General features: G+C 41.7%; 1 protein-coding gene across 4 annotated transcripts in view; it reads left to right on the top strand.

The window, feature by feature from the left end:
* The window catches only part of LOC146981437 (netrin receptor UNC5C-like), a 213,046-nt gene that overhangs the window by 23,465 nt on the left and 162,665 nt on the right, over positions 1-26,916 (top strand). Inside the window, exon 1 of one of the 4 annotated variants that reach the window (XM_085786626.1) lies at positions 6,835-7,352. The exons of 2 other annotated variants lie outside the window; for them this stretch is intronic. In XM_085786626.1, the coding sequence (XP_085642752.1) occupies positions 7,235-7,352 (118 nt within the window). In that variant the 5' untranslated portion in view covers positions 6,835-7,234. Of the gene's footprint in view, positions 1-6,834; positions 7,353-26,916 lie in introns of those variants that run through there. One more of the 4 variants, XM_085786625.1, reaches the window with a different exon arrangement.

The following is a 26,916-nucleotide window of genomic DNA, read 5'->3' as shown; positions in this document are numbered from 1 at the left end:
ATCCACACATACGTTTAGTATCAACCAAGACATTTATTAATGACTTTTGAAAGAACCATTAAGAAACCCTATGGCTTGATCTAAAAAGCAAATAGTTAAGACCCGGACTACACTTTGGTGTCACTGATCACTTATCCACACTGCAGAGATTCAGGAGATGGTGGAGATGGTATGTGATGGTAGAGTGCTTCTGGATTCATTTTGGATGAAGGGGATTTGACTGTGCCTCAGGATTTTCTTGAAGATGGCAGTCAATTCTCCATCACCACTATTAGAGACTGTTTATTCAGACAGTGTAGCCTGCACACAGTATTTTTTGGCAGAGGCACATATTTAACAACACATTCTTGGATCCCAACCGAAAAGGAAAACTTTTGGTGTCGTAGCTGGCAGACCGTGCGCAGAAAAAAAAATCTGTTTTGGTCTCGTCCCTGTCCCTGTTTGCCTCCCCTCCCAACTGAGCAGTCGAGGAAAGGTGGCTGTTGCTTTGCCTTTTTTTAATTAAAAATAAAAGATGTTAATTGGCAACCATAAAGGTTTCCCTTCTCTCCCCAGTGCGTGCTAATTCAATGAATGGTTAAGTGCAATATCACTTAACTATAACAGCCAATGCAGCAAAACTTTAATCGTGCCCTGTAGAGTTTTCCCATCTACAGTTTGTTTATATGTGTCCGTCACCACAATGCACAGTGTGAGTACTTAGGAGCCTGATAAATGTGTTGAGTGCATTTTCTTCTCATGAAACACTTGCAAGGCCACTTTTTTGAGTATTTTGAATCATGCCTTGTTTACATCCATGTTTGGTAGTTTCCAGATTTATTCTTCCTAGGCTTTAATGTGCTTTCAGAAAACTTCTCTTGGGATTTAGGGCTATATAAATAAAAATGACTTTTAATGGTGCATTACTATGTTTCTCTTGGAAACATTCCTCCATGCTGGACAAAAACTCCAAGGGACACCTCCAAATGACAACTTGTAAACCATTATATTGACATGTAGATGTCAGATGAGGAAACACCACATCAACTAATATATCGACAATATACCAAACAACGTCACAAGTATACTTTCAAAGAATAACATACAGGCTTCAAGCGGTTCAGTAAAGATACTTGTCTTTTCTCCAGAGGGTCACTTGAGGTGTTCAGCCTGAATTTCAGCAATCACTGACTCGATGCTCTTGACTATCAAGAGATAGACTCCTTTCATAAAGGTGGTTTTGTTGCTTAAGTGCTTCACTGCTGTACAAGTTCATATTTGTCCAATTTGTTTCTTGTGTTGTTTGTTTGTCAGTCCTCTCTGTGCCCTTGATTTGCTTATTTCTTTTCATTTTTTTCTTTGTCAGTAAAACTGTTTTTCCATACAGCATTTCCCTTATTTTATCCATAAAATATCCCCTTAATGTGGTTTGACCCTTAAGCTGGTGGAGTTTTATTGGCTTTCATGTTTAATTATCACTAAAGAAATAAGAAGCATTGAGCTATGTCACTGCACGATGAAGATGAAGAGTCTGGCTTCTAATCAAGAAATGAACATTGCATTGATTTTCTTCATGCTTTGTTCTGTAATGTTAGTATCTTAAGACCATTACGCAGATTGTGGTTATGTAAACAAATAAAACTACAAACAACATCATTTTTAAGATCAATGTATAATACAGTCTTTACTGCCTATGAGGTCACATACTTACTGGGATTTTCAATTTAATTTATTGTAGACACCACATTTTGTTTTTCTTGCTAAATCCTACGATATGAGTCAGTACTTATGTGCGCCTGTGTGTGTGGTGAGTAAGTGTGTGTGTGTGTGTGTGTGTGGAAACAATTCAATTTGATGATACATTCTCTCCTTGTCTGTCTGTCTGTCTGTCTGTCTGTTCATCTGTCCGTCTGGATAAATTTCTTGATTCACTTTTGTTCCCACGGTGATGTTGCACCCAGTGCTCGGCAGACAGCGCAGGTCACACAGAGCCATCTAGGGAATGAGATTGTCAGTACTCATCACCAAACAACCTGCCAAACGACTAAAATCAAAAGTGATCTGAAAGGATTGCAGAAGACAGTTAGCGGATACACACACACACACACACACTCACTCGAATGTGCCTGCACAGACACGTGCAAACTTAGAACAGAAGCACATGATCTGTAATTCTCTTTTTTTTTTCTAGCTCAAAATAACACGCAAATAAATCCTCCTACAAACACTCACATCTAGGTGTACCACCTGTGCCCCTCCTTTCCCTCACCACTCCTCTCTAATCCACTTGAATGTAGCTGGATATTAGATTAGAAAGTTATAGATGTGATTATTCGTCCCTGGGCACAGCCATCTATTCGCTGATTAAAACATGAACTAGGGGCCATTATGTAACTGCTTAAAAAGATTAAACCTAGTCACCCCCGTGGGGCCCTCTCTCTGTTGTAACATGCAATAGATAGTGCAAGTGAAGGCACACATGACGGCATGTTCGTTATACCTCTGCAGGTAGCAAGATAGAGGAGCAGAAGAATGACAAAGGACGAATGCCAAGGGAAGTGAGCCTGATAATGTGAGCTTGTCGTGTGTGTAACTTTCCAAGTAACTGAGTGTCTCTTTCAATATCTCCTATTAGTGAGCTGGGAGACAGAAAGTGAGTGGCTCCTGCTTTGTAGAGTGATCCGCACAAAACACCACTCTCCCTCTCCTCCACAGGTGAAACAGTGGTTTGCTAGATTGATCATGTTTCAGTCATTAGCATAATCACAGTACAAACCCCAAACCCCAACAAAATAGGTTAACAATCTGAAACATATAGCAAGACTGATGTGCTTAGAGGCAAGAAAGTGTAATGCCAGGGTAGCAAGCCTGTAGCTAATGTTCTGTTGCTCTTGTATAGAAGGCAACCATGCTCCACCCAAGCCAAACTGGACTGGTTGAATGATTAAAGTTAACAGTCAGTGTTATCACTCACACTGAAACATTCATAAACATCATGCTGGTTGCTGGGTGCTGGCTGTGAACCCTCTACAGGTGCTGCTAGGCACAGAGTATTGATTTTTTCTTCTTAAAAAAAAAAAAAAAAACATAATCAAATGAGCAGAACCCTGCTCAGTCCCCTGTAGCATTTTCTTTCATGTCTAAAACCAACAACATGAGAAACATCTGATCATACTGTAAAGCTTCAGGGTATAGCCTATAATATATCAGTTTATTCTTCTCTATCAAAATAGAGTAAACATTTAGTACTGGTTAAGTAGGCCTATCTTAGTACAGAGAATAACTGCTTCAGCATATGCCACTAAAGGTGCCAGACAGATGTAGCTAGTGAATACTAATGGTCTTATCCAACAGGGATACACACAGGTCCTTAAGCTGCACAATGCTTGCCAACAAACATCAGGCAAGCAACAAAAGTGATAATTTCCCTGTCTGCAGAATAGAATAGTATATTATAGAAGTAGTGGTGGCCTACATGCGTTAGCTGTGCCGAATGCTGTCATTGAAAATATGCAATCTTTGAAATTGGGATAATGGGACACTTTGAAGTAAACCCTTTGTTATAACTTAGTTTAGTATTGAGACTTGGCTCAGATTTTTCTTTTCTTTTTTTTTTTTTTTACCTTGCTCTCTCAAAGGTTTAAAATCTCTATGTTCACAAATTAACATGTGTTGTTCATTAAACATGCACAGAAATATTAAAACCACAACTTAAGATTTTTATGGTGGACTGTCCTGAAGTCACCACTGGTTGCCTGGCAACAGTGACAACAAGTGACTCTAAGGTGTCACTGCACCCAGCCAGACATAAAGGTGGTTTTGAACTGCTCATGTAAGTCTCTGAAGGGAAGCACTTGGGTATAGTCTGTAAAATACAGCACTATTCCATGGTCTAAAAAGCTGCATGCCATTAGTGATTAGGTTGCACACTTAATAGCATAATGCACTGAAAACTATAATATTGATAGAAAAAGAGAACAAGGATCATTTTTCACCAAATTAGGGCTGCATAAGATGAAGTACCTGTCTTTCACCCAATGATCCGCATTATCAAGGTGGTGATTTCCTGTAATATATCCTTCTACACTTCCTTCAGTATCCCCCTCTCATTATCGCTGTGCCTTTGATGCTATGGGTTACAGGCACAAGCAACCGATGGGAAAATATGTTCAACTTTCTTCACACTGTATATCTATCTCTGTAATGATGATAAACATGAATAAAGTGATGCTGGGTTGTCTTTGATGATCCTCACAGTCAAAGAAAAGGGGAGATGGAGACAGTGTGACAAAGTCCTCAGGGAGCTTAGTTAAAAGTAGATATTGTGGGCTCCAGGGCAGACAGGGTAGCACTAGCACACCACAATCTTTATTCTTTCGGCTTAAGTGGAGGAGTTATTCTGTATGCACATCTCCCATTCACAGTAGTGGGTGAAAAAACAATCGAAACTGTGAAAAATGAGGAGGAGTTAGCAGGTTCACATTCAATATTAACGATAACTGCCAGTGGTCTGTCTGCTTTTCCAAGAATATGGGGTTGTATCTAGAATGAAGAGTTGGTTTGAAAGTATGTTAAAAACCTGTTAAAGTCACATTTGAACTGTCCAACAGGGTAAACAATATGCAGTAGACATTACTATACAGTGCACAATACGTGTAGGCTGCTTCTGTTAGTTCCTAATCAAGTAGGTCAAGTGGTCATGCTAGCAGCTCTTTTAAGTTGAACATGAGCCCAGTGGTGCTTTGACCTAAATGCTCAAATCCTCACCACTTACATGAGCTTGTTGGTGATGGTTGTTTGCATGCTAACTTTTGAGAGTTAGGACCAAATATGACATGCAGCTGAGATCAATGGTTGATTATGAATCAAATAGATGAACTAGGTCAAAACTGTAGTAATAATCAGTTAGCAGCCTAAGGGTTATCCTCTGGGGATCATGATTATCTGTATCAGTCTGTTAATTGTTTTTTGTTTTTTATCACTACCTCTTTTTCTTTTGATAATCCTCTGATTACACTGTAACAGTTTTAACAGACTATTTTCTTAAACTTTTTTTAAACATGTGGAAATAAGGTGTAGGCCTTGAGGAATAGGGCAGCTTTGCATTTGAGGAAAACAAAAGTACTGTTTTGATAGGAAAAAAACTGCATGGCTGACAATATTTTTTATTGTACCTAAAGTGTACATTTAAAGGGACACTGGGTTGTTTCCGTATTCTTCTTTTTCTGTAGCACTTGACTCAGCTAGTTTTCCCTGCGTCATCTAACTGGCAGCACTGATCCAAATCTACCACTAGTAATACACTTATTGTGCATGACTACCGCACACAACCCCACTAACTGGCAGCACTCATCCAAATCTACCACTAGTAGTACACTGATTGTGCATGACATCAGCACACAACCCTACGTCAAATAACTCGAACTATCCCTTTAAATTTCACATTGGCAGTGCATACAGAGTATATATGTTGCACTACCACATGGAACTGTGAAAATCCCATTCCAATTGACTGTTGCTAGTGCAAGTGCTGATCCATATCCAAGTGCGCCATATGTTTCTTGTGTTACTTATTGCTTTCCTATTCCCAATAAAGTGGCAGAATAAAAAGGCTTTTACAGGTCCCTGCGGGTAGCAGCTACTTCCAGTGGTAGTCACTGAGCTGTGGGGCTGCAGTGGTGACAAATGGCACCAAGCACATATTTTACTATTGCCATTTACAATGCATGATCCAGGCTGTGCTGCTCAAATGACTGTGCAGCGACACCGTTGAGAGTTATGTTAGCTGGTGGAGTGTGTGACTGTGTGCCGCTAACACACTTACACACATGAACTGAGGTTGTTTTGAGTTGACATGTCAGTCAACTTAAATGTTATGTTTGTCATGAGCAGTCAGACATTTGAAGGTGACACTGGTTGTATGTTGCCAAATGTAGCCCGATGCAATTCATATCTTCTTTTTTCCACAGATGACACACACAAAGATTTAGATGCATTGCCACATGAATGTGTTGACAAAAATAGGAATGGAAGTGTAGGAATGTAAAACAAGCCTCTGGTCATTTCAAGTTGCAATGGCTGCATGATTTTTCATTTTGAGATCTGATGTTTTGTTGACTGCAAAAAATCTTATAAGTAAAATGAATATGCAGTCTTTCATAATGTAATAAATGTAATAAATATAGGCTACAGTAGCTGTGTATGTGAGTGACCTCCAAATTGAAATGCTTAATACACACAGATACCATAATAAAAAAAATAAAACTATTACAGAATGATTTAATATTGTTTATATAACCCAATGCAGTTGGTTTCAATGCCACACTGCCTGTAATAAACTCGACAGACTCTTCTATAGATTCACTGTGGTGCCTGTGCGGGTTCAGCGGACGTGGCCGTCAGGGGGCAGACATCAGTTTGTGAGCTGTCTCGGAGAAACGTGGCTCTGGTTTGCTCCACACCAGCAGCAATTACAGGCGCACAGACGCGCAGGCAATAGTCTGATGGGATGGATTAGAGAGAGACAAAAACTAGGCAGGCACAATCGCAAATAAGTCATAATAGTATGCTTTAAGATTAAAACAAATACAACAAAGTAGAAATAAAATAATGTTTCTGTGTGTGAAGTCTGGATCAAAAAGTATGATGTGGTTATTTAGAGCCTTAAAGTAGTAGAAGGAGCGGGAGAGGGAGAGCCGGCTCCTCATCCTAAAAAAAAAAAAAAAGTGCCACCAATAAATCCAGACAAGCAGCTGTGATGCATTCAGATGTTTGTTTGAGTACGATATTATTTTTCCCCCCTGATTTTTGTGTTATTAAAGAACTGAAGGGGAAGCCAGGGGGAAAGAGGGAGGCAGAGTGAAGGAGAGAGGGAGAAAGAGAGAGTCTAGTGTGGTAGCCAGAGGGCGGTGGCATTTCTCTCTCTCTGCGTAAACGGAGAGACTGGAGAAGGAGAGAGCGCACGGAGAGAGGAGCAGAGCATAGTGGCAAGACACGAGTCAGAGGACCCCGTGGTTGTTTCCACCAGCTCTCTGTTTCTCACAGCTCAACCTGCGCCGTGTGAGACGGGACTTAAGACATCGGGACTACACAGCCTGTACACACCTACCCACCTTTTGGCTTTGGACTCGTTTGATTAATCAGCAGATCCTGTGCCGGTGGAGGGGGGTGGTTTTTTTTTTTTCCTCCTCATTTAATCTCTCCACCGTGGACCGAGGAGTTTTTGCGTGTTTATGTGTTTTACGCGTTGCAGGTAATGGGGAAAAGTGGACAGAGAAGTGGAATAGGACACGGTGGTTGCAGCTTGGTGAGGATGTGCGCCACGCCGGGGATCCTGGTTCTCCTGGTGTTCGCACAGCCAGGAGTCGGCCAAGGTAAGGCGGGAGAGCGCGTCTTCTCTCAGACCTTTTCTTGTTTTTGTTTTTTTTGAAACACCTTAATTGTTTGAAAGCGGCGGAGCTTCTCCTTCATCGCTAAGATGACAGCAGCGGTATGTAGGCGGAGAGGCAGAGGCAGCTCCAACCCGAGGAGATATATCTGCTACTTTTTTTCCTCCTTTGCTGTATTTCCATTTAAATTGAGCTGGTGCTGATGGTGCTTCACGCTCGGCGTCTTCAGGTGGAAACCCACTGTATCTGCGCATAGAAAACTGAAAGGCAAAACTCGCCGTCCACGTTCCCCCGCTATAAACCACTTAGAGTATCGATAATTTATGAAAACTAGCTCGCGGTGAATTCAGTGAAGGAGGGATACTGTGTGTGAGTGGGGACTCCACTGGATAATAGGTAAATAAATAAATAGCAGTAAATAAATAGGCTGCGAATGTGGCTGTGGAAACTCAGGAGACACGCAGAGGAGGGGGTGGACTTTTAGGTCCATGTCCGAATTCGATAATCCAGAGGCTTTGTCGTTAAAATAGATGGACAAATCAACACCGAGGCTGCAGTTAAATCAAGGTGAAAACTAAAGGGAAGGACTTGGGAGTCCACGATCAGGCGACTGATGTCTGATCGCAGAGCACTTAGCTAAATAGAGGCGACGCTTCACTGCTCCGATTGGAAAATTGATCAGAAAGTCACAACACTCGGAGCCGCCAGAAGTACACACACACACACACACACACACACACACACACACACACACACACACACACACACACACACACACACACACACACACAACAACAGTAGGAGCCCGCAGAACGAATATACCCCAAACCTGAAGACAAAATACCATCAGATCACCATCATCATTATCCTGTGAGAGTCCAAAGAGCTGCGCGCACACATGTCTAAGGCTGTAATAAGACCACGCTGTTAAAATGATAAGCTGTTGTGTATTCACACTACACGCCCCGAGTGAAGCATAACAGCAATATTAAAGTGATATTTCTAAAGAGTGACTGCGCAGCCACACCAAAGGCTGATGTTAGCGGAGGATATCGCAGGGTCACAGACTCAATGAAGCCCCAAAGTAAGCAGCCTAACTTTCCACCATTAAGACGTTTCTATATTACAGGGCATAGAGCTCTCAGGGATTCACAATATAAGAATAAGCTGCTCCTCAGAAATGCTGAAGGGAAGAGACGGTCCTACTTCTCACTCTCACACTCTGCGTGACCTTCTCAGAGAGAGAGCTTGTGCCTTGTTAATGTTCATCTAAAAGCATTAGTGGCCAACCTCTCTGTTGTTTCACCAAACTGATTAATTCACCACACTTTTCCTGCGTATAGTCTCAGCAACCTAAGCTTGACCTTATCATAGCAATTTATTGTGGATTTCATCCCTAATTAAGTATAATATTCTAATGTCCTATCAGGATTCAGTCTTATGGCTGTCTCCATTATATACGCTCCATTATACAACTAATATTCCTCTTGAAAGCCTCTGAAAGCATTTTGTAACTTAGGCTACCTCAGAATGTAGTCAGCAAATTGGTATCAACTTCACTGACTGACCCAGGTTTTTTTTTGTGCTGAATAAATCCAGTAATTGGACATGATGTTGCAGCCACCTTTTTCTCTTGTTGCCTTGGGGAACAGCTTTTCAGCAACTCCCACCAATATTCATTATGACTGTTCTCTATTGGTTTATTGTTAAATCAATACATTGCAATTTAGGAACACGATTTGAGCAGACTTTCACCCTAACTCTGATAAATCGCACCTTGCCACTGACATGCGACTCAATTTGACTTGTGTGGAGCAATCTGTAATTGAAAAACAAACAGTTGATGCTTTTCTGACAGATGAAACTCATTCAGACCCTCGCCCTCCCCTTCTTTAAAGGTTTACATTTCTGTGGTTCTCCTCTCTCGAGCCCCCCTGCTCTGTCATGTTTGTGTCTGTTATTCCTCTGCTCCAAACAACTTGACTCATGTCTGTGAAGTCGTTTCTTTGTGTGCGGGGAGTCACTCCATTAGTTGTTCTGTTGAATGGGACAACACTAACACGTCGTTGACCTAACCGTGGGGGGAGTGGGCTGCTTTGTGTACATGGCTGATCCTCTCTGTGCATCAGTGCTGGAATCAACTCCCTATTGTCTCAGGCAGAGAAACTTCCTTCACGTTACAAACTCTGTGTTTGTGTGTGCTTCTTTTGTGTCTTTGAATGGGAAACACAAAGAATTGTTTTTAACCACATTATTCTGCTGTTTAGTTCTGCTCATGCATGATTGAGTATCTTGTTGCCTGCAGTTTCACTCCACTGTGGAATATGTGGTTTGGTTAAGTTTAGCAGCAGAGTATGTTCCTGAGGTCGTGACTAATGATGTTCTGGATGATGGTGTTTGTGGAAATGATGCGGTTGCTGCTGAAGATTGAAACCTAATAATGATAATTAATGAGGACCACTATATATTTGAATCCACATAGAGTGCACACAGGATGGATTCAATCCAAGTCGTTCTGCTTTACATCCGAGGGCCTTCTAAGCATTTCATAATGAACTCTCTCCTTTTCTTTTTCTTAGCTCAAAGTCATTTAATCTGGCCATAGATATCTTCCTGCTAACTTTTCAGAACTATAGAAACTGTGATACAAGAATCTTATGCATGGACACACACTCATGCACTCACTGACATGTGCACATACAATAAGAGGTGAGTGTTAGTTAAGATCCTCTCATGCCAGCTGGAGTACATGTCAGCCTTCCTATGAAGTCCCACCCACAAGCCTTTGGGCCTATTACAAAGCCATTTTCTAACCATCCTTACATTAGATCTGAAATAAATGGGTGTCGAGATAATTCAACACAATAGGAAAATCCTGTTGTTTATAATGAAGGCTAAGCTGCGGTGTACCAAGCTTCTAACAGTTCAGCTGCTATACTGTTACTGTCAGACATTTACTGTGTTCCTGGTGCTGGTTACAGACCTTCATATTTCTGTGGTATGTTATATTTTAGCTCCATAGCTCCCTATTCTGTAAATTTAACACACTCCTCTATTCTGGGATCTGTTTTAACTGAAAATATATACCTTGAGCTTCACAGCTGATTTAAAACAGCACCTTTTGAAAGAAATGCGGGGGTGTGTATCCGCTTGTGTCGAAGCTTGTGTGTCTGTACAGGTAGGTGTTGGTGTGTAGGTGTATATTTGTGAACCTGATGGTGCAGAGGTGTAAAGATGTACTCCAAGTGCTGCTGTGAGGTGTGTGTGTGTGTGTGTATGTGTGCGTTCAAAAACTTGGCAGCTTTGGGATGTTCTCAGAGAATTCCTGTGGTGTGTGTGTGTGTGTGTGTGTGTGTGTGTGTGTGTGCGCGTGCGAGTGCACTAGCACTTTGGGTGGGTGGGTGATGGTGTGATTTCGTACATGTGTGTGAACTTGGCATTATTACAGTGCTCCAGCAGAGCTCACGTTGCATGTGTGTGAATGTGCGTGCACACGCTTGGCATTATGATATTGTCAGTGCTCCCATGCTGTCTTCCATTATGCTCTGATCCTGTCCCATGGTGCACTGCAGCCATCCAGGGTTCAGTGCTTGTAGGGGGACAGCTGGGAATTATTGCAAACTAAATAGGGCAACTTGATTGGTTGTACTACTCCAGCCAACACAATCTGATTGGCTGTGCAGGCTTTATGTGGTAAATTTGATGCTGTTTCTGTATCAGAGCGAGAGAGGGAACGGATGAATGGATGAGGAAGGGAGAGATCTCTCTGGGTGGTTTGTACCAGCTTTGATCACTCCACTAGGGCTTGACAAGCTGACTGACTGCCACACACACACTCACACACTCACACACACACACACACACACATATGCGCACACACACAGCAAGATATTTCTTCGGTCAAACAATGCTGCATTCTGTCTGCATTCTCTGTGTGTGCGTATGTGAGCGTACTAATGTGTGGGTGTGTTTGTGTGTGTGTGTGTGTGTGCGCGCGCACTTGGACAGGCGTTCACGGGTGTGTGTGAAAGGAAGTCTTTGAATGTGTCTGGGGTTGTTTTGTGTAGAAGACCCTCCTGCTGCTAGCGGCAGCATAGTGATGGCAGATCCCCCTTGCCCTCTCTGCCTTCTTTTTTTGTCCTTGCTTACTCATCCATACATTTCATAGACTCTCTCTAGAAGTGTGGCCAGTGATGAGACATTTTTCTACTCACGGTTTCCTCTCGTTCCTATCTATTGTTCTGTCATATGTTCTGTTAGCTGCTGTCTTTGCGAGTTTTTTCTTTCCTTCCTATCAGCCTTGTGGGTTCATAGGTCAACTCAATAGATTTTATGTAAAAAAAGAGAAAAAGGCACTCTCTTTAAATCAATAAAAACGCCTTTATTTATATTGTCACAATGACATATAAATAAAGACATTTTATTGATTTAAAAACAGTGCCTTGGAGTTTTTCTCTGTTTTTACATCTCCTATATCCCTCTCCACAGAGCACCTCTAATTGAGGAAGGAGTCCATGAAGCTCTCCTTTATTTTATGTTTGATTGTCAAAATGCTCCACCTTGTCTTGTCAACCTACAGCTCTGTGCATTTTACGAATGGTGGATTTTGCATACACATAGCAATTACAGTTCAGCTTATTGCAAGAATCAAGAGGCTGAATGGGGGCTGTTTGTATAGCGGTAGAGAACTTTGCTGGCGTGTTTTCTTCTTTGAGGAAAGGCAGAAACCAAGTCTGCTTTCTGAGCAAGCGTGGTTTTCAAAAGGCTGTGTCGACAAACTGCGTCACTCCACTTGCACCATTTACTATCTCTCACTCTCCGCAGGGGAAAACCCAGGATAGAACATAAGAATGCGTCCCTGTGTGTGAGTGTGTCCAACTGAGCCTGTTTGGTTGTGCGTTCGTGGCCGTGAGCGTGCATGTTTACAAGAGAGACGGCCAGAGCAAGAGAAAAGAGGAAAAAGAGAAAGGAGAAGCTAAATGTTCTGAAACTGATTCCCAGCGTCTCCTGCTGTTAGGCCTAATTCCTTCTAGAGTTTCATGTAAAGATCTGGAATTATGAATTTTTCATGGCCTGCGAAACCTAAGGCCTCATTTGGGGCTCTCATTTCCAGGCTTTTTGTTTTACTTAGTTGTGTGTGCGTGTCTGTGTGTGAGTGGGGTGGGTGTTCTGAGAGAAAGCCGTTTGTTCCCAATCAATGGCCTACTATATAGTTCCCACTGGTCCCATGCAGTCCTGCGCTGCAAAAAAAGAGAAAAAGATAGGCCCATTTCAATGTTTTTATCACAGACATAGACAAACACTCAGTTCATTATCTGTAAAGTAAAACACATCTAATACTATGTAAATCCTATAGAACATTCTAGTAAGTCATTTGAGGTAAATATTTTATTTTAAATCAGAACAAGTTGCTCATGCAGCTATAGTTAAAATAGTCTTTTAAGCTTCATCTATGATAAATTATCTTGCTATTTTTTTTAGTGAACTGTGAAGAGAAACTGGGCATCTTTGATTCCCACAATAAACAGTTGGACTCAGTGAACCGCGGCCACTGAGTGCCAGGCCACAGATTTCTGTACTGTTGTCCATCGTCTCAATTCCTCTCTGCTGTCATTTGTTCCCACTCCTCTCTCTGACTCTATCTCTCGTTTTCTCTGTCCTGTTTTCGTCGTTCCCTCTTTCCCATCTGCTACCTCTGACATTCTGTCTCGTCTCTCTCTCTCTCTCTCTCTCTCTCTCTCTCTCTCACTTTTTGCTCTCGTCTATTATTCTCCTCCTCTGCTGCTGTCTCTCACCACTCTGTCTCTTTCTCTAGTTAGATTTACACAGTTTAATTAGACTGTGGACCAAACAGTGGACATATTGTTGTGCTTCTGAACGGAGCCCACAAGCAGCAGGACATTGTGTGTGTGTGTGTGTGTGTGTATGTATGTGTGTGGTCACGGAAACTCATCAGTCAGCCAGAGGGAGGGAGTGTGTTTACCTACACATTGACACAAACACTCACACAAACACACATGTAGATGCACGTATGGATCCAATACAGAGAGATGGGACTAAAAAAGAAGCATAGAAGGAAAGAGACAGGTAGAGAAATGGAGCGCCTCACCACGCCAGCTGCTCTCCATTGAAATCTCACCCTGGATCTCTTTGTTTTAAGGCCTTGCCTCTATCCACAGCCGGCAGCTTAGGATTTTCATGGTCTATATATTCTTTTTATTTGATACCGTAAAACCTCCAGTAAATAGCCAGCACTGGTTTATTTGCTTCAAAAACAACAAGCAGCACACTGCGCCTGTTGGAGACAAGCGATTACCGGTCACACTTTTTTTTCCCCTCTGTGTGTGTGTGTGTGTTTGTTTGTCTGTCTGTGTTTGTGTGTATGTGTGTGAAGAACCAACTTCTGCTTCTTCAGCTTAATCCCCTGTCCCTTCTTGTGTCTGCCTCTGACACTTTGTTTGGATTCATGCCAAAGCACCAATCTGCTGTGTCTCCAGATTTTTTGCTCATGGCACTCATATTAAAGGCAGGTTGCAGATTTGAGGATGCATGTATTGTTTTTACAGTATTAGCTCAGATTTCTGCAGTAACCTCATAAGCCAGAGCATTGCACAGGTGTCACTCCTTAAACACACATACAGGCGCGCGTGCAAGAGGACACGGAAAAACAACACATTTGTACATGTGCTCCATTTTAAAAGAACAATTCCTTGAGGGCAGACACACGACCAGCAGATGGGCGCTGGGTGTTTTGGCTGAGTGGTGTGTTTGTGTGCTGGAGCAAGCGAGTCTTATTTGTGTCACCATGAATATGTAATTAAGCTGCCATTGAGAAAAGACGACGTGCTGCGACAGGGGGTCCACGAGGCTGGGACCCGGGCCCTTTTTTGTTTCCATGCAAAGCTTGTTATGTGCATTGTCCTGTATTGAGACAGTGAGAGAGAAGGAGAGAAAGGAATAAGGGACAGGGTTGGGAATAGAAAGATGGGGGAAACTAAAACATGGAGAAATTGTTAGAGAGTGGAGAAGAAGAAAGGAAAAGGTGCTGTTTTTCTTTTTTTCTTCTTTTTTTTGGAGAACTTGACATTCATGGTCCTTTTTGATAGGAAACAAAGCCGCACTGTAAAAGGCCATACAACTCCTGGTGTGGAGAGAGGATTGAGGACGAGGAGAAGGAGGGTGCGAGCAAGCGGGCTCAGCGGCACTGGGAAGCCGCTTGAAGGATTAGTCCTTCTCCTCTTCGTATCTGTCGCCGCTATTTTCTCTCCCTTTGTAACTCTTGTTCTCTTCTCTCTCTCTCTCTCTCTTGCTCTCCTTTTCACATCCCCCTTTCTGCCAGTTTTCCTCTCTCGTTTACTCTTCCTTGCTCCCTCCTTCCTTCCCCCCACCCCAACAGTAACTCTTTTCTTTTCCCCCACTCACTCCCTCACTGTGCCAAACTGTCTGGTAATCTAGTGGTCCATCTCAAGGAATATGCAAAAACCTGAAACCATAATTACTATAATCGCCACTGTAACTTTTTACCCCTCGGGCTTACGTCTACACTTTGCACATGTGCGTGCACACACACACACACACACACAAGCAGACATACACAAGAGTTCTGCCTGCTTTGAAAGAGTACATTGTAATTCTGTAGGATGCCGTGAAAAAGGGGATTTAGCATGTGTTGTAAAAAGGTTTTTGGTTGCCTGTTTTCCTGCTGTAGACATGATGTAATTTACTGTACTGTACCCTGTGTAGGCTTAGGAAAAACAAGGGCACGAAACGCACACACACTCTCCTACACACACACTCACACATACACAATGGCAGGCAAACATTTACAAAATCAAAAATCCTTGTACAATTCAGTTAGTTTATTGTGTTTGATCAGTACAAAGGCACACACACACAGACACGCACGCACACGTACAATAGACATACATATGGTCCCTTCACTTATTTTGGCTTCACACCAACTGTAATAAGGGAACCCAATATATTTTACTCTGCGGGTGACAAGATTATGTGTAAGCAGTTTGCTTTGATTCATTTGAACACAGCATTCTAAGTGGCTAATGAATATGGGCAGTACTTTGCTGAGGAGGCATGTTTTGTGTGTCCATTGTGTGTGCTCGCGTGTGTGCGTGGGGATGAAATATCACATACCTATTTTCCAGAATTATCCATGCACACAGCACTTTTTTCTCACCCCCCCAGAGGAGAACAGGTTGTAGGAAGGTAATGTAGGCGGAGAGAAGCGAGAACGAAGCGAGAATAATGAGTCTTCACTGTAAAAATCTTGCTTCCTGAAATCTTTTGTTCACCAGGAAAAGAAGTGATCATATAGGGGTGAAGAAGGTAGGGAATCAGAAAAGCCAGGCAGAGCAATGCTGAACGGGTGGGAGGGAGGAAGATATAGTGACTTGGATATAGGGACATCAAGCGCGAGAGATAGGAAAAGACTGCAGGGTGAGTAATTAATCACAGTTCTCAGAGAGAGGGAAGAGATTTGATGAACAAAACCGTGAAAAAGGGATGACTGAATAATTTCACCCCACTTGAATTTACAGTCACGCAGAAGCTCTGCTGTTTGCATCACCCTCACTTTAAAACTGGCTAGTTCTCAGGTTTTGGCGAGAGTTATGGGCAGGTTTATGGTTTCACTCGAGCCTCTAGAGGTCAGGAATGAGGTCTATACTCACTTAATCTAAATTAGCAGATTGTTTTCAGGAGAGCAAAGTGTAAGTGGCTATTTGTCAGATAATGAGGATAAAAGTAAAGTGTCAGCACTGTGAAACCCAGACCAGAGTTTTTGACATGCAGCCGAACAGAGACATTTTTTTCAATCAAACATCAAAGACACAGAAAAGATAGAAGTGCAGGAAGACACAGGAGATGTGTGTTGAGCTGCTGGTATGTAACACTGATCTCTGGTATTGTGTGTTTGTCTGTGATTGAAGAAGACGTACAGAAGCCCTCTCCTTTTGTGTATGTTCTCATACAAAAGGACGACCTACTGTATAGCTACACTGCCCAAAGCGATGTGTAAAACCTGACAGTTGACAGTGTAATGTGCAGGTTTATTCTGCTCTTAGAGTAGAGCTACTTCCAAACTAAACATGGAAGATGAAAACACACTGAAAAGTATGGTTGTTTAGTTGTCTGTGAAGACAGTTGGTCAATGCTGCACAGAGTCAAAGTTAACAGGATTTTTTCTTTTTTGCCTGATGTAAAATGAATGAGGTTGTTGTCTACGAGTGTGTTTGCCTTTTGTGGCCAAAAGTTTTGGTGTGAAAATGTAAAGTGAATTTATTCATCACTTATTTCCTTGTCAGACTGCACAGAACAGATTGGGCATTGTTTTCCCGCAGGCTATGCTTCTACATTATGACGGTTTGTGTTTCATACCCTGTGTTTTATTGCATATATTTTTAAAAAATGTCTCTGCCTTTTGTTTGGTGTGCAGAGTTTGTTATGCAGGTCCTCCTATAGGGAAATCATTTAATATTGAGTGAAATGAGAAAGGAGCAATATGAATAAAAACATGTTGGGTCAGGAGGGACATGTAAACAAACTTTGGACACTACACTTTTGAGGAACAATCCCACTTCATGTGCACAGCATATTTTTTAGAAAAGCTGACCATCTGGGGAGGCATAATTAATGAAACATGAAGTATATAAAACAAATGCATTATTCAGTGGCTAGTGGTAAATTACTTAATTCATATTTATTTATTCATTTTCATTTTGTATTTAACAGTCAGATTAAAATCCAATCAAGAATAAAATGTATATTTCAATTTTGATTATGTTAAATAATTTCATGTGGTAAGTTAAAGTTAGTTACAGCTCTGAGAGCCTTTATTCTGTGACTAAAATGATCTGAGGTCCAGCTTTAATAAGCAATGAGCCCGATCCTGGTGGAGATGATCAGATTAAACTTTTTGGGGAAGACAGTTTTCAAAGAGGCTTAAATTAAACGGGGGGATGAGGTCAGCAGATGAAAGCTTTAAAGTTGTTTTGAATGATTAAGAGATTTAGGATCTTCTCCCCTGCAATGTCTCACCAGCCTCGGAGTGAAAGTCAGTTTTTACTATAGGGTGCTCAGCACTGTGACTCAGCAGTGCAGCTATAAAAGTACAGGCCCACAGACTTGTATTGTGCTGTTGTTTATAGCGTGTTTCAACAATGCTTTGTTTTCATTGATTCTCTCCCACACAGACTGTGCATGCGCGTGTATGCGTGTGTGTGTGTGTGTGTGTGTATGCATGTGTGCGTGTGTGTGCTGTTCTCCTCTGGCTCTCTGGGCTGTATTGTCTTACAACATTATTGACGTTTATTAGAGAGAAAAAAGCGATTGACCCTACGAATCACGCTCTTCAGTTCTTACTCTTCCTGCTTGTGGTGTTTTGTATTTTCCATCCCTAAGGATTTCTGTAAGGCTCGGGGGTCAAGGTAGGTGCAGTGCTTGTTGTTGTTCCAGCTTAAACGAAGTTCATTTTAGCTCATTACGAGGTTTCTTGCATGAGGTTAGATGGAAGTATAGTACAGTCCTTCTCACTATGAGGTGCCACTTTTCAGCAAATATTTTGATGCCAATTTCTGCTCAAAGGACAGAAGCTGTAGGTTTAATATTCTAATGATATAATGTAAATTATCATATATATTATATCTGCAGTTATGACATGAATTAAATTATTGTGTTTTACTCAAATGACTAATTAACTATTTTCCTGTGCTCAACATTTTTAAACTAAACCAAACACACTGTGGCAAATCCATCAAATCAAATACAGCATTTGAAGCTCATTTAATGTCTCATTGATTCAAGCAGGGATTTAAAGCTCCTCCGCTCCAACGTTACACGCACTTGCACACAAGGATCAGCACTTGTTTCAATCAAAGATGGACAGCATGTGACACATTGCTCATGAAATGTTGAAGTATCGCATCATTATCTGTGTTTTTAGGAGGATGAGGAGATTGGAGCTCCCTGCTGTGATCTGACAGATGATGAAATCTAGATGTAACATTACATGGAAGTCACAAGCACACACAGATGCTTTGTCTGAGAAAAGTTATAGCATGAAAAAGTTAATCAGACTAAGGGAGCACCACATAATGTGAGAGAGAAACACACCTTTCATCCAAATGACATTTGTATGTTTTATTATCTGTCGTTCTTCAGTGAGGAACACAGCCAAAGACTGGAGTGAAAAATGTAACAACTGGAACCATGTTCTGGTCTTACAGAGTTTATTCCCTAGGAATTTACATTGCTACTTTGATGTTGTAAACAACTTAGTCGGTAATGAGGAACACTTTTATTGGAGTAGCGCTGCTTTTAATCAGGACTGTGTGGGCATATTGGTGTTTTCCCAGCATCATTTAACGCAAATGAATGCATTTTATTTTATTTTATTTTAGCTTTGTTACAGCCTCATTCATCTCATCCTATCATTTGCTAATCTAAAGTGTACATCTTTAGAATTGAATGAATGAATATTCACTGCAGGTGGTTAAAGTGGAATTAAAGCACTGAGAAAGATTTAGATTACAATAAAAATTTCTTTGTTTTCCTTTATAAAATCAACAGAGAAATTAAATTTTATGGCGTTACAGTTTTTTACTTGTCAAACTGACAAATAGTCTGTTTTCTATTTGGACATTTTGGCTTGAAGAACTCTTGAGTGTCAGTGCAAGTTCTGAACTTCTGAAGTGTTTGAGTTGCATTCTCAGCTCTGAACAAAGGGCACACAAACAAGAGAAAACATCTCGTTGTGATCTCGTCAGTGATGAAGGGCATTTTACACAACTATAAAGGCCATGTTTTCATGACATGCATCAATAGATCACAATCACACACAGGTGTTTCACATCTGAAGCACATTTAGGAGCGTTTTCTGCTTTTTTGTGCTTCCCTTTCTTTCTTTTTTTTTTCTTCCATTGCCAACATCACCATCATCATCACCATCATCATCATCTCCCCGAGGCACAGCTGGTGTAGTGGTGCGGTAACGGTTTTCAGAACACAAACTGGCTCACTGTCCAATGACATGTGGCTCAATCAGCCCGCCAATACTGGGAACGCACACACACACACACACACACACACACACACACACACACACACACACACACACACACACACACACACACACACACACACTCATACTGCATAGACACGGTACATAAGGGACAAGTCTCTGCCCTGTTGAACACAGATATACAAGGGGGTTTCCAGCCAACACACAACACACACACAGACACAGACACACACACACACACAGTATATAATGGCACTGAATGGTTAGTTTGGCAGTTAAAGTACATGTGGGGATAGACACTGTGTCTCCTTATGCAGTAGCTGTTGTGCTCTTGGCTGCTTTGGTGTATCCTGTCGCTCTCTTGGACCAGTTTGATAGTTTAGCAGTTGGAGTTTCAGAAAGGCGGTAAAAGCCACCTGTACAGTCATTATCCTCAAAGTTTTTATGCACAGTTCTTAGCCTAATTGTGTTTGCACCAAACTCATCCAAACTGTTATGTAATTTCTTAGGTTTCAAAGTTGCCAGGAGACAGGATATATTATCTTCAATCAGATTATTAATGATTTCTACTTTTCCATGGAACTTAGAGTGACCCGGCTGTGTATATCAGTGCTAAGCTGGTAATCAGGTGTTCTGCGTGTTTAAGCATCTCCTCCATCCTTTCAAGGGTTACATTATCAGCCTTGGCTTTTCAGCAGCATACCAGAGAGTGCCGCATCATGCCTGGACATCTACCTCAGATAGATTGGTTGCAACTGTACCAGCTGCACACAATCATGACATTGTTGCCTACTTGTTGAAATCTGCTTTGTGGTGCGTACTGTGTGGCAAGGAGCCATCTGTAAGCTATATGATTTGTATTTCTGCCAATGATGTCATATGTGTGTGGGGTTACTTTTTCCTGTGAAAAGAGAGCGAGGCGTATGTCATAGTGTTACAGCAGGGTTGATTCACCACATCAAAAGAACATGTAATAAGCATCTGTGAGCTTCCCCCCCGTTTCCCCCTCACTCTGTATCCTTCTCTGTCCTGTGTCCGTCCCTTCTTCACGCCCTCTCGTCTTTCTCCGCTTTCGTCCAAGTGTCTTCCCCTTCTCTCCTTTCTTCTTTCCCTCCTGCGGGAAAGGGAGATTTAAACTTTGAACAAAAGGCACATGGAGGAAAACTTTGCAGAAACATTTGAAGTGTCCCACCCCCCCCTTCTCTGTTCTGAGAAATGTCATCCACACCCAAGGAACAGTTTCAAAAGAAACAGAAAGTAGCTGAATAAAGCCAGACAATGCCCATGGCTCCCTCTAGCTCCTCCAAATCCTTGTATTGTTGTTGTGGTTATTTGTGTTGCTTCTTCCTCTGGGCCCCTCCAGGGTTTTGGTTTATCTCCGCTCTGTGCTGAGGTCTTGTCAGAAAATGAGGGCAGGGCTGCCGTTTTGGCCTCAGGTCAACTTGCAACTCACAAAAGTTTATTTTTGGTTTGAAAATGAACTGAACTCGCAGCTAATAACAGTCCTGTCAGGTCCAAGTTGACATTGTTTTCTTTTTTGTGTATTTATTCAGAAGTGATGAGCTACAGGAGGAAGAACATTGCTCACTGCTGCAGAAGCAGAAACAGCACCTGATCAACAGGCTGCATGTAACTTTCATTCTGAGATGATGATGAGCTAAGCTTATATGAATGAAACTAGTTTCACTTTGTAAAGGTGGTTGTGTTTTAGACGTTTGATTATTGATATTTATTTTCTTTAACTATCAGAAACTAGGAATTGAGAGCACAGCACACTTGAGTTTGAGAACAAATGTTGTGCCACTCCTCATTGATCCTCAGCCGAGAGAGACACCTGTGTTGCAGGATTCCAGGGAAAAGAGCAGCTCTCACCTTCCCAGAATAGTTTCCTCCTCACTGTGCTGTTTTAGAGTTAAGTTTAAGTCCTTTAAGCTTTTAGTTCCATCACTTTTGGTCTTCAGAGCTGAGGAGGGGAGGTGTGTCCGATGAATTATTTACAGAGCAGAGAGTTAAGATAACAAAATGCTCCAGAGTTTCAGACAGGCTGGTGCCATCAGGGTTATACAGATTTTTAGTGACCTGAATGTTAGAGAGCTTAACTCGTAGTGCAAAATAGTACCTAAAATGATTCTTAATTGAAATAATAATATTAATAATAATAACTTAACAAAACAAAAATTTCTCATGTGGTATCTTGTAATGCGGACAGCCACTCAAGCTGAAAATAGTCTTCTACACACTAGGGTATGTGGGTTATCTTTAGTAATGGGGACATTGCGTTGAACAACTGAACTGTCAATCTTTTTTTTCCAAACTTAATTTTCCAATATTCAAGCTCTTGAAGCTAGACCCAAGCTGCTGCCTCCGAGGCTGAAAATTGAAGTCCAATGCAGAAGCACCAGAAAGCACTTCTTTAAATAACCACTTGAGGCTGGCTCCCAGGCTGAAGGCTCAATGTTCTGCATAATAAGACATGCCACTTTGAGTGACAGGGCGTGAGTGCCCGCCACAAGCCAGCATGTACCAAAGTCTTGGCTCAACATAACATTCTTCCCTGTTTGTGCATTTGCGTATTAGCCAGGAGTTTGGTGGTGTCAAGATGGCATCATCAGAACGGTCCACTCTGAGCATCAACATTGATCTTGAGTGACATCACAGAGGCTTCGTCCAACAGAGACGGATATCTCAAAATCTGGGGAACTAAAAATCATTTGAATGGTTTTTTGTTGGGATGAACTACTTACCACAAACAGGCTTATTGGACCTTCATACTTGACCTTGGTTACAATAATAAAAATGTCAAGTCACAGTTTTGTTAGCTTTAGGCACAGTAACTATTTGGGAAGGTTTAGGGTAAGGGTTATTGCCAATAGCCAGGGTGCAGGTTGACAGATGCCAAGGATGGTAAATACATTTAATGGCTACGCTAACAGCTGCAGCCAATAACCTGCATGTACAGACGACCAATAACCTTGATTTTGGGAGTTGTGTTTTATTCACTTTGCATCATACCGTCTTTATCGATGGTGTTTCATAGTAGTTGTAATGTCGGTAAAACACATACATTCTACTTGTACTTTCAGTACTACAACAAGTAAAGTAGTTACCAAGTTGTAACAGTTGAAGCATTACTTCAAGAAAGTGTCTAACAATTTCATTACTATGGGGTTGGTAGGAAGGGTAATTAAAAACAAAATAGCCACCTAAAAAAGACTGAAATTCAAAAGACTTCTCAGCTTTAAAGTGCTATTTCAGGTAAGGGTTCCCCTGCTCTATCTGCAGTCGATACTATAAACAAGACCCTCTAATCTGTGGAAACAAAACCGATCGTATTCAGCTTTTGTAGACCAAGTGTTGCAACCAATTTGCCTGTAGAAAATCAATCAATGCAGATTTACTGTTTCCCCTATGTCAGATACGTAGAATAGGTTACCACACACATACACATGCACACAAACTCACATACAGATGTCTCGGAGGTCTGCTTAAGTGGACATTTAATCATCAAGGACCTTTTCTCGCTGGCTGCTCCTCTGAGTGGGTCAGACACACACATACTGTTCGACCGTGTTACACACACACACGCACACACCCACACACACATTTACACGCAGTCTGTCGCGTGGCAGTGCATTGATTCTCAGTGTTGTTCTTGTGCTGTTGGTTAAACAAGACAGTAATAATGGAGCAACATTGTTTAGTCTGCTTATTGAACTGTGACTGGCCGACATTGATTGTTGTCTTCTGCTTTGGGAATGCATTTGTGTCTGTGTGGATATATGAGACTGTGCCTTTTGTGAGCAAGTGCAGTTGTGGGTGTTTAGGTGTGTGTTTGTTGCTGGCCTTGAGAAAGAAGGAACTGTTGAAATCAGAAAAGGCTTCTTTCTCTAATATCTCTTCTTTCCTTGCTAGTGGAGTGCGGAGTCAAAGCTCAGAAATTATAGTGAGAGGAAAGAGTACAGGAGAGGGCAAAGGAAAGAATTTGTGAAAAGCTAAATAGTCACTGAGGTGCTTGACAACACTGACTCTGTGCAGAACATAGTCAGAAACAAAGGGTAAGAGGGAATGAGAACAAGGGCAAGGATGCTAAAAGAAGATGGGAAGAGTAGATGGAAATTGAGGGAAACTCAGGAGAGGGAGAGCTGTTGCATTTTAAGGCTTCCGTCAACTTCAGGAGGAGTCGGCCTCAGTCATATTTCATATTTGCACTTCTCACACAAATCAGCATTTCTCATATGTCTGATTCTGAAAATAGAGCTGTTTTACATTCTAGAGGTACAACTTGAGTCAGAGGAATGCCTCGCACATCAGTGTGGTTTTGGCACTGATCTACTCATTTAACAACTCATTAGTCTGGAGCCATCAGAAACATCAAACTCACTCAAATTGAACGTTTATTGAATAAATGTTTCTTTTTCTTTTTTTCACAGATCAACTTAGGGACAAATCTTGATGAAAGATGAAAGTAAAATTTGCCATGAGGACTTAAGGTTTGAGGCTTTCATGCAGAATTTATAATGCTTCACTGGTGTGACATGAGTTAGCCCTTTTCCAATCCGTGTTACCAGCTTGACTCCATTCTACTTGCCTATTTTTGTTTTTTTCCATCAGGGAAAGATTGTGGACAGTACCTAGTACCTGATACTTTTTGTAATCATATCTGCTGAATTTAGAAGTGAGCTGAGGTGATGCTAAAAGGTGGCAGGAAACTCGGTTGACCGTTGTCGGTCTGACAGAATCATTGTGCAGGACAGGACATTTTGAAAACAGCCAAGCGAGGGTACACCAGTCATTGTAACGTGTTAACATGCCTGTTAGTTATTTAATTATACCACTTTACTTTACTCCACAAACCAATGCCATGGTTGGTGGAGGTCCTGCACACACTTCTCTGTTTGTTATCCGTTCAGTATGCTCTCCATTGTTCAAGTGTGCATGCATTGTCACTGCAATTATGGTGTTGTACTGAGCTGGTACTCTGCAGTGGAAAAGGAAGTAGTACCTTGTAGGCTACTAAAAGGGAGAAGAGTCAAGTCTTGTTGAATCTGTACCATGTGTTGGAAAAGCTGTATATACTATATGCCAAAGGGCGGGTTGAGTAACTCTTCATTTCAAGTCTTCAAGTGCAAGTGAATTAAACTTATACTTTGGTCTCGTCATGTTATTAACTTTTGAAGTGCTATCTTGTAGACTTCAAAAGAATTCTTGGAGCTCTCTGCATTTCCATTCATCACAAGCTGTTTTGATATTACACAAGGTTATGCCGTCTAAAATGTCCATGCCTAATGCCCTACAAGCATCCATGAATAATTCATGATAGTTTAATATTGAAAGTGGTCATTTGTTTCTATGCCAAAGCTCTGTGAAAGGAGAATTACAGAATGCTTTGGCACCCAATAATGAATCATCAAGATGTTTCGAATTGACACTGAGAGCATCTAATATTAGGTATGTTTTATTCTAATGAACAGAAAGAAAGCACCTCGGACATTTCAACACTCCCCACATCTCTGGCTCAGCAGTTGCGTTTGGTCTCTGGGACCCACAGAGGGAGATGCTTGGTCTGCACTTTCTCGTCTATCATTAAAGCTCTTCCTCGTTTTCTGGAAACACACATGCATGGCCACACGTGTACATGCAGTGCACACACAGGCATATGCATTAATATACGCTGCTCACACAGATACGTTGGTAAACAGAAACATTAACAGGCATACACATTCACGGTGTAGGCCGCCTGCTAAAAATGATTGAGTTGCCCTCATTTCTCATGAATTTTGGATTGAGAATATGGAGTCAAATGTTGTGCCTTAAATGGAAAGAAGTGGTTTCCATGCAACAGACTGCAGCCAGGGCTGACTTTTTAGAGCATTTTGTGGCTTGAAGCTGCGACGGGTTCATCCTGAGCTGTTTGGAATGCCGCTCCAGCCTCTTTCTCCCTCACTTGCTCATTCTCTGTCTTGTTCTCACTTTCTTTCTTTATTTTTTACCGTTTCAGCGTTTTTTCTCTCCTCCAGCCGCAAAGGCCAGAGGCAGTGTCCCCAGGGGGAGTGGTGTGTGTTTATGTGTGTGTGTTTATGTATGTGTGAGGGGGAGAAAGTTCAAGAGATTGTGAATATGCAGAAGTGTCTGAGAGAGAAAGATAGTGAGACACGGAGATTGTGTGAGAAAGGGATTGTGTGTGTGTGTTTGTGTGTGTACCACCGTTCCTCGGGCTCTCTAATTGGGACATGGGTTCTGTCTGTGCTGTGCACAAACCATTTTGATGTAAGTCCCATATGAGCATCGCTGTAAATCTTGATAATAGTATTAAGCTCGTTGAGCTGGTCTGGGACTTCAGCCTGCAGTGCGTGCATGCACACAGCCACACGCACGCACACTCACTCACTCACTCACTCACACACACACACACACACACACACACACACACACACACACACACACACACACACACACACACACACACACACACACACACTAGCAGAGGGTGGTGTGGACACTGTTTATTAATTTAGGAAAGACCAATAAACGCGTTTGCACTGTAGCCCAAACTCTGCCCATTACTGTAGTACAGACAGTCCTCTGTGGCACTTAAGACAGCTTACTACCTGCTATAAATGTATCTCTGAGAGCTGTGGGGAGATTTGTGCAATACGCACACACACATACACACACACAGACTTGCTGCACTTACAGGAATGCAAAATGTGCTACACATTAAGCTCAGTTCAAAGATAGGAGCTTTATGCAAAATCAAAGTGCTGAATTTGTAATACATCAGCACATTGCAGACATATTTGGGGTGGGATAAGGTACTCCAGCAGCAGCTAATTAAAATGCACAGAGAAATGATGTGATGGTCAGATATAAAGTGAAGTAAAGCTCTATGCTGTAGAGCTGGTTAACCATGTTCTTTTGTGACAAGTGTCACAGCAATGGGTATTGACTCGTCAGCATATGCAGTGGGCGACGTAGGGAAATTACAGCATGTCTTGATTGGTCTGAACGGATGTAACTGCACAGCCAAAGCGGGGAAATCGTTACACTACCTCAGCAGGTTTCAGACATATTGAGGCTAGCAGGAGACTTAATTTTATTTGATGCCTCCGCCTTACAACTCAGCCTGGTGGTTTTGTACTTGAGAGACAGTTGGTCCATAATAATGTACCTGTGGTGACTATTGTCAGTGCGCTCTTTGAAATAAGGTGGAACAAGTTTGTCTGCATTGAAGTGGAGTGAAATTGCACCATCCACCTCGCTGATTCTGTCACTGGAGTTGTGGGTAAGTCGGTGCCTTTCATTAAAACATGTCGCATCATTACAGCCTGTAGGCAAGCTGTCTGAATTAAGCTCATTTCAAGACATTTGAAGTCAAAATGTACTAAGACACTGGGAGCAGATTTGGCTGGTGCATCCCTTTGATGTTAATGCTAATGTTTCCATCACGTTTACTTTAAGGCAGAGAAATTACCTCACAGCAGGCTCCTTTATTTGTTTTGATTGTTTTGTTGATTT

This window comes from Trachurus japonicus, chromosome 9 (assembly GCF_045865225.1).
Source record: "Trachurus japonicus isolate A0001 chromosome 9, Traja_1.0".
In the NCBI taxonomy this organism is placed as follows: domain Eukaryota; kingdom Metazoa; phylum Chordata; class Actinopteri; order Carangiformes; family Carangidae; genus Trachurus; species Trachurus japonicus.
Note: the sequence above shows the minus strand (reverse complement) of the source record. Positions and strands in the feature narration are given on the sequence as shown.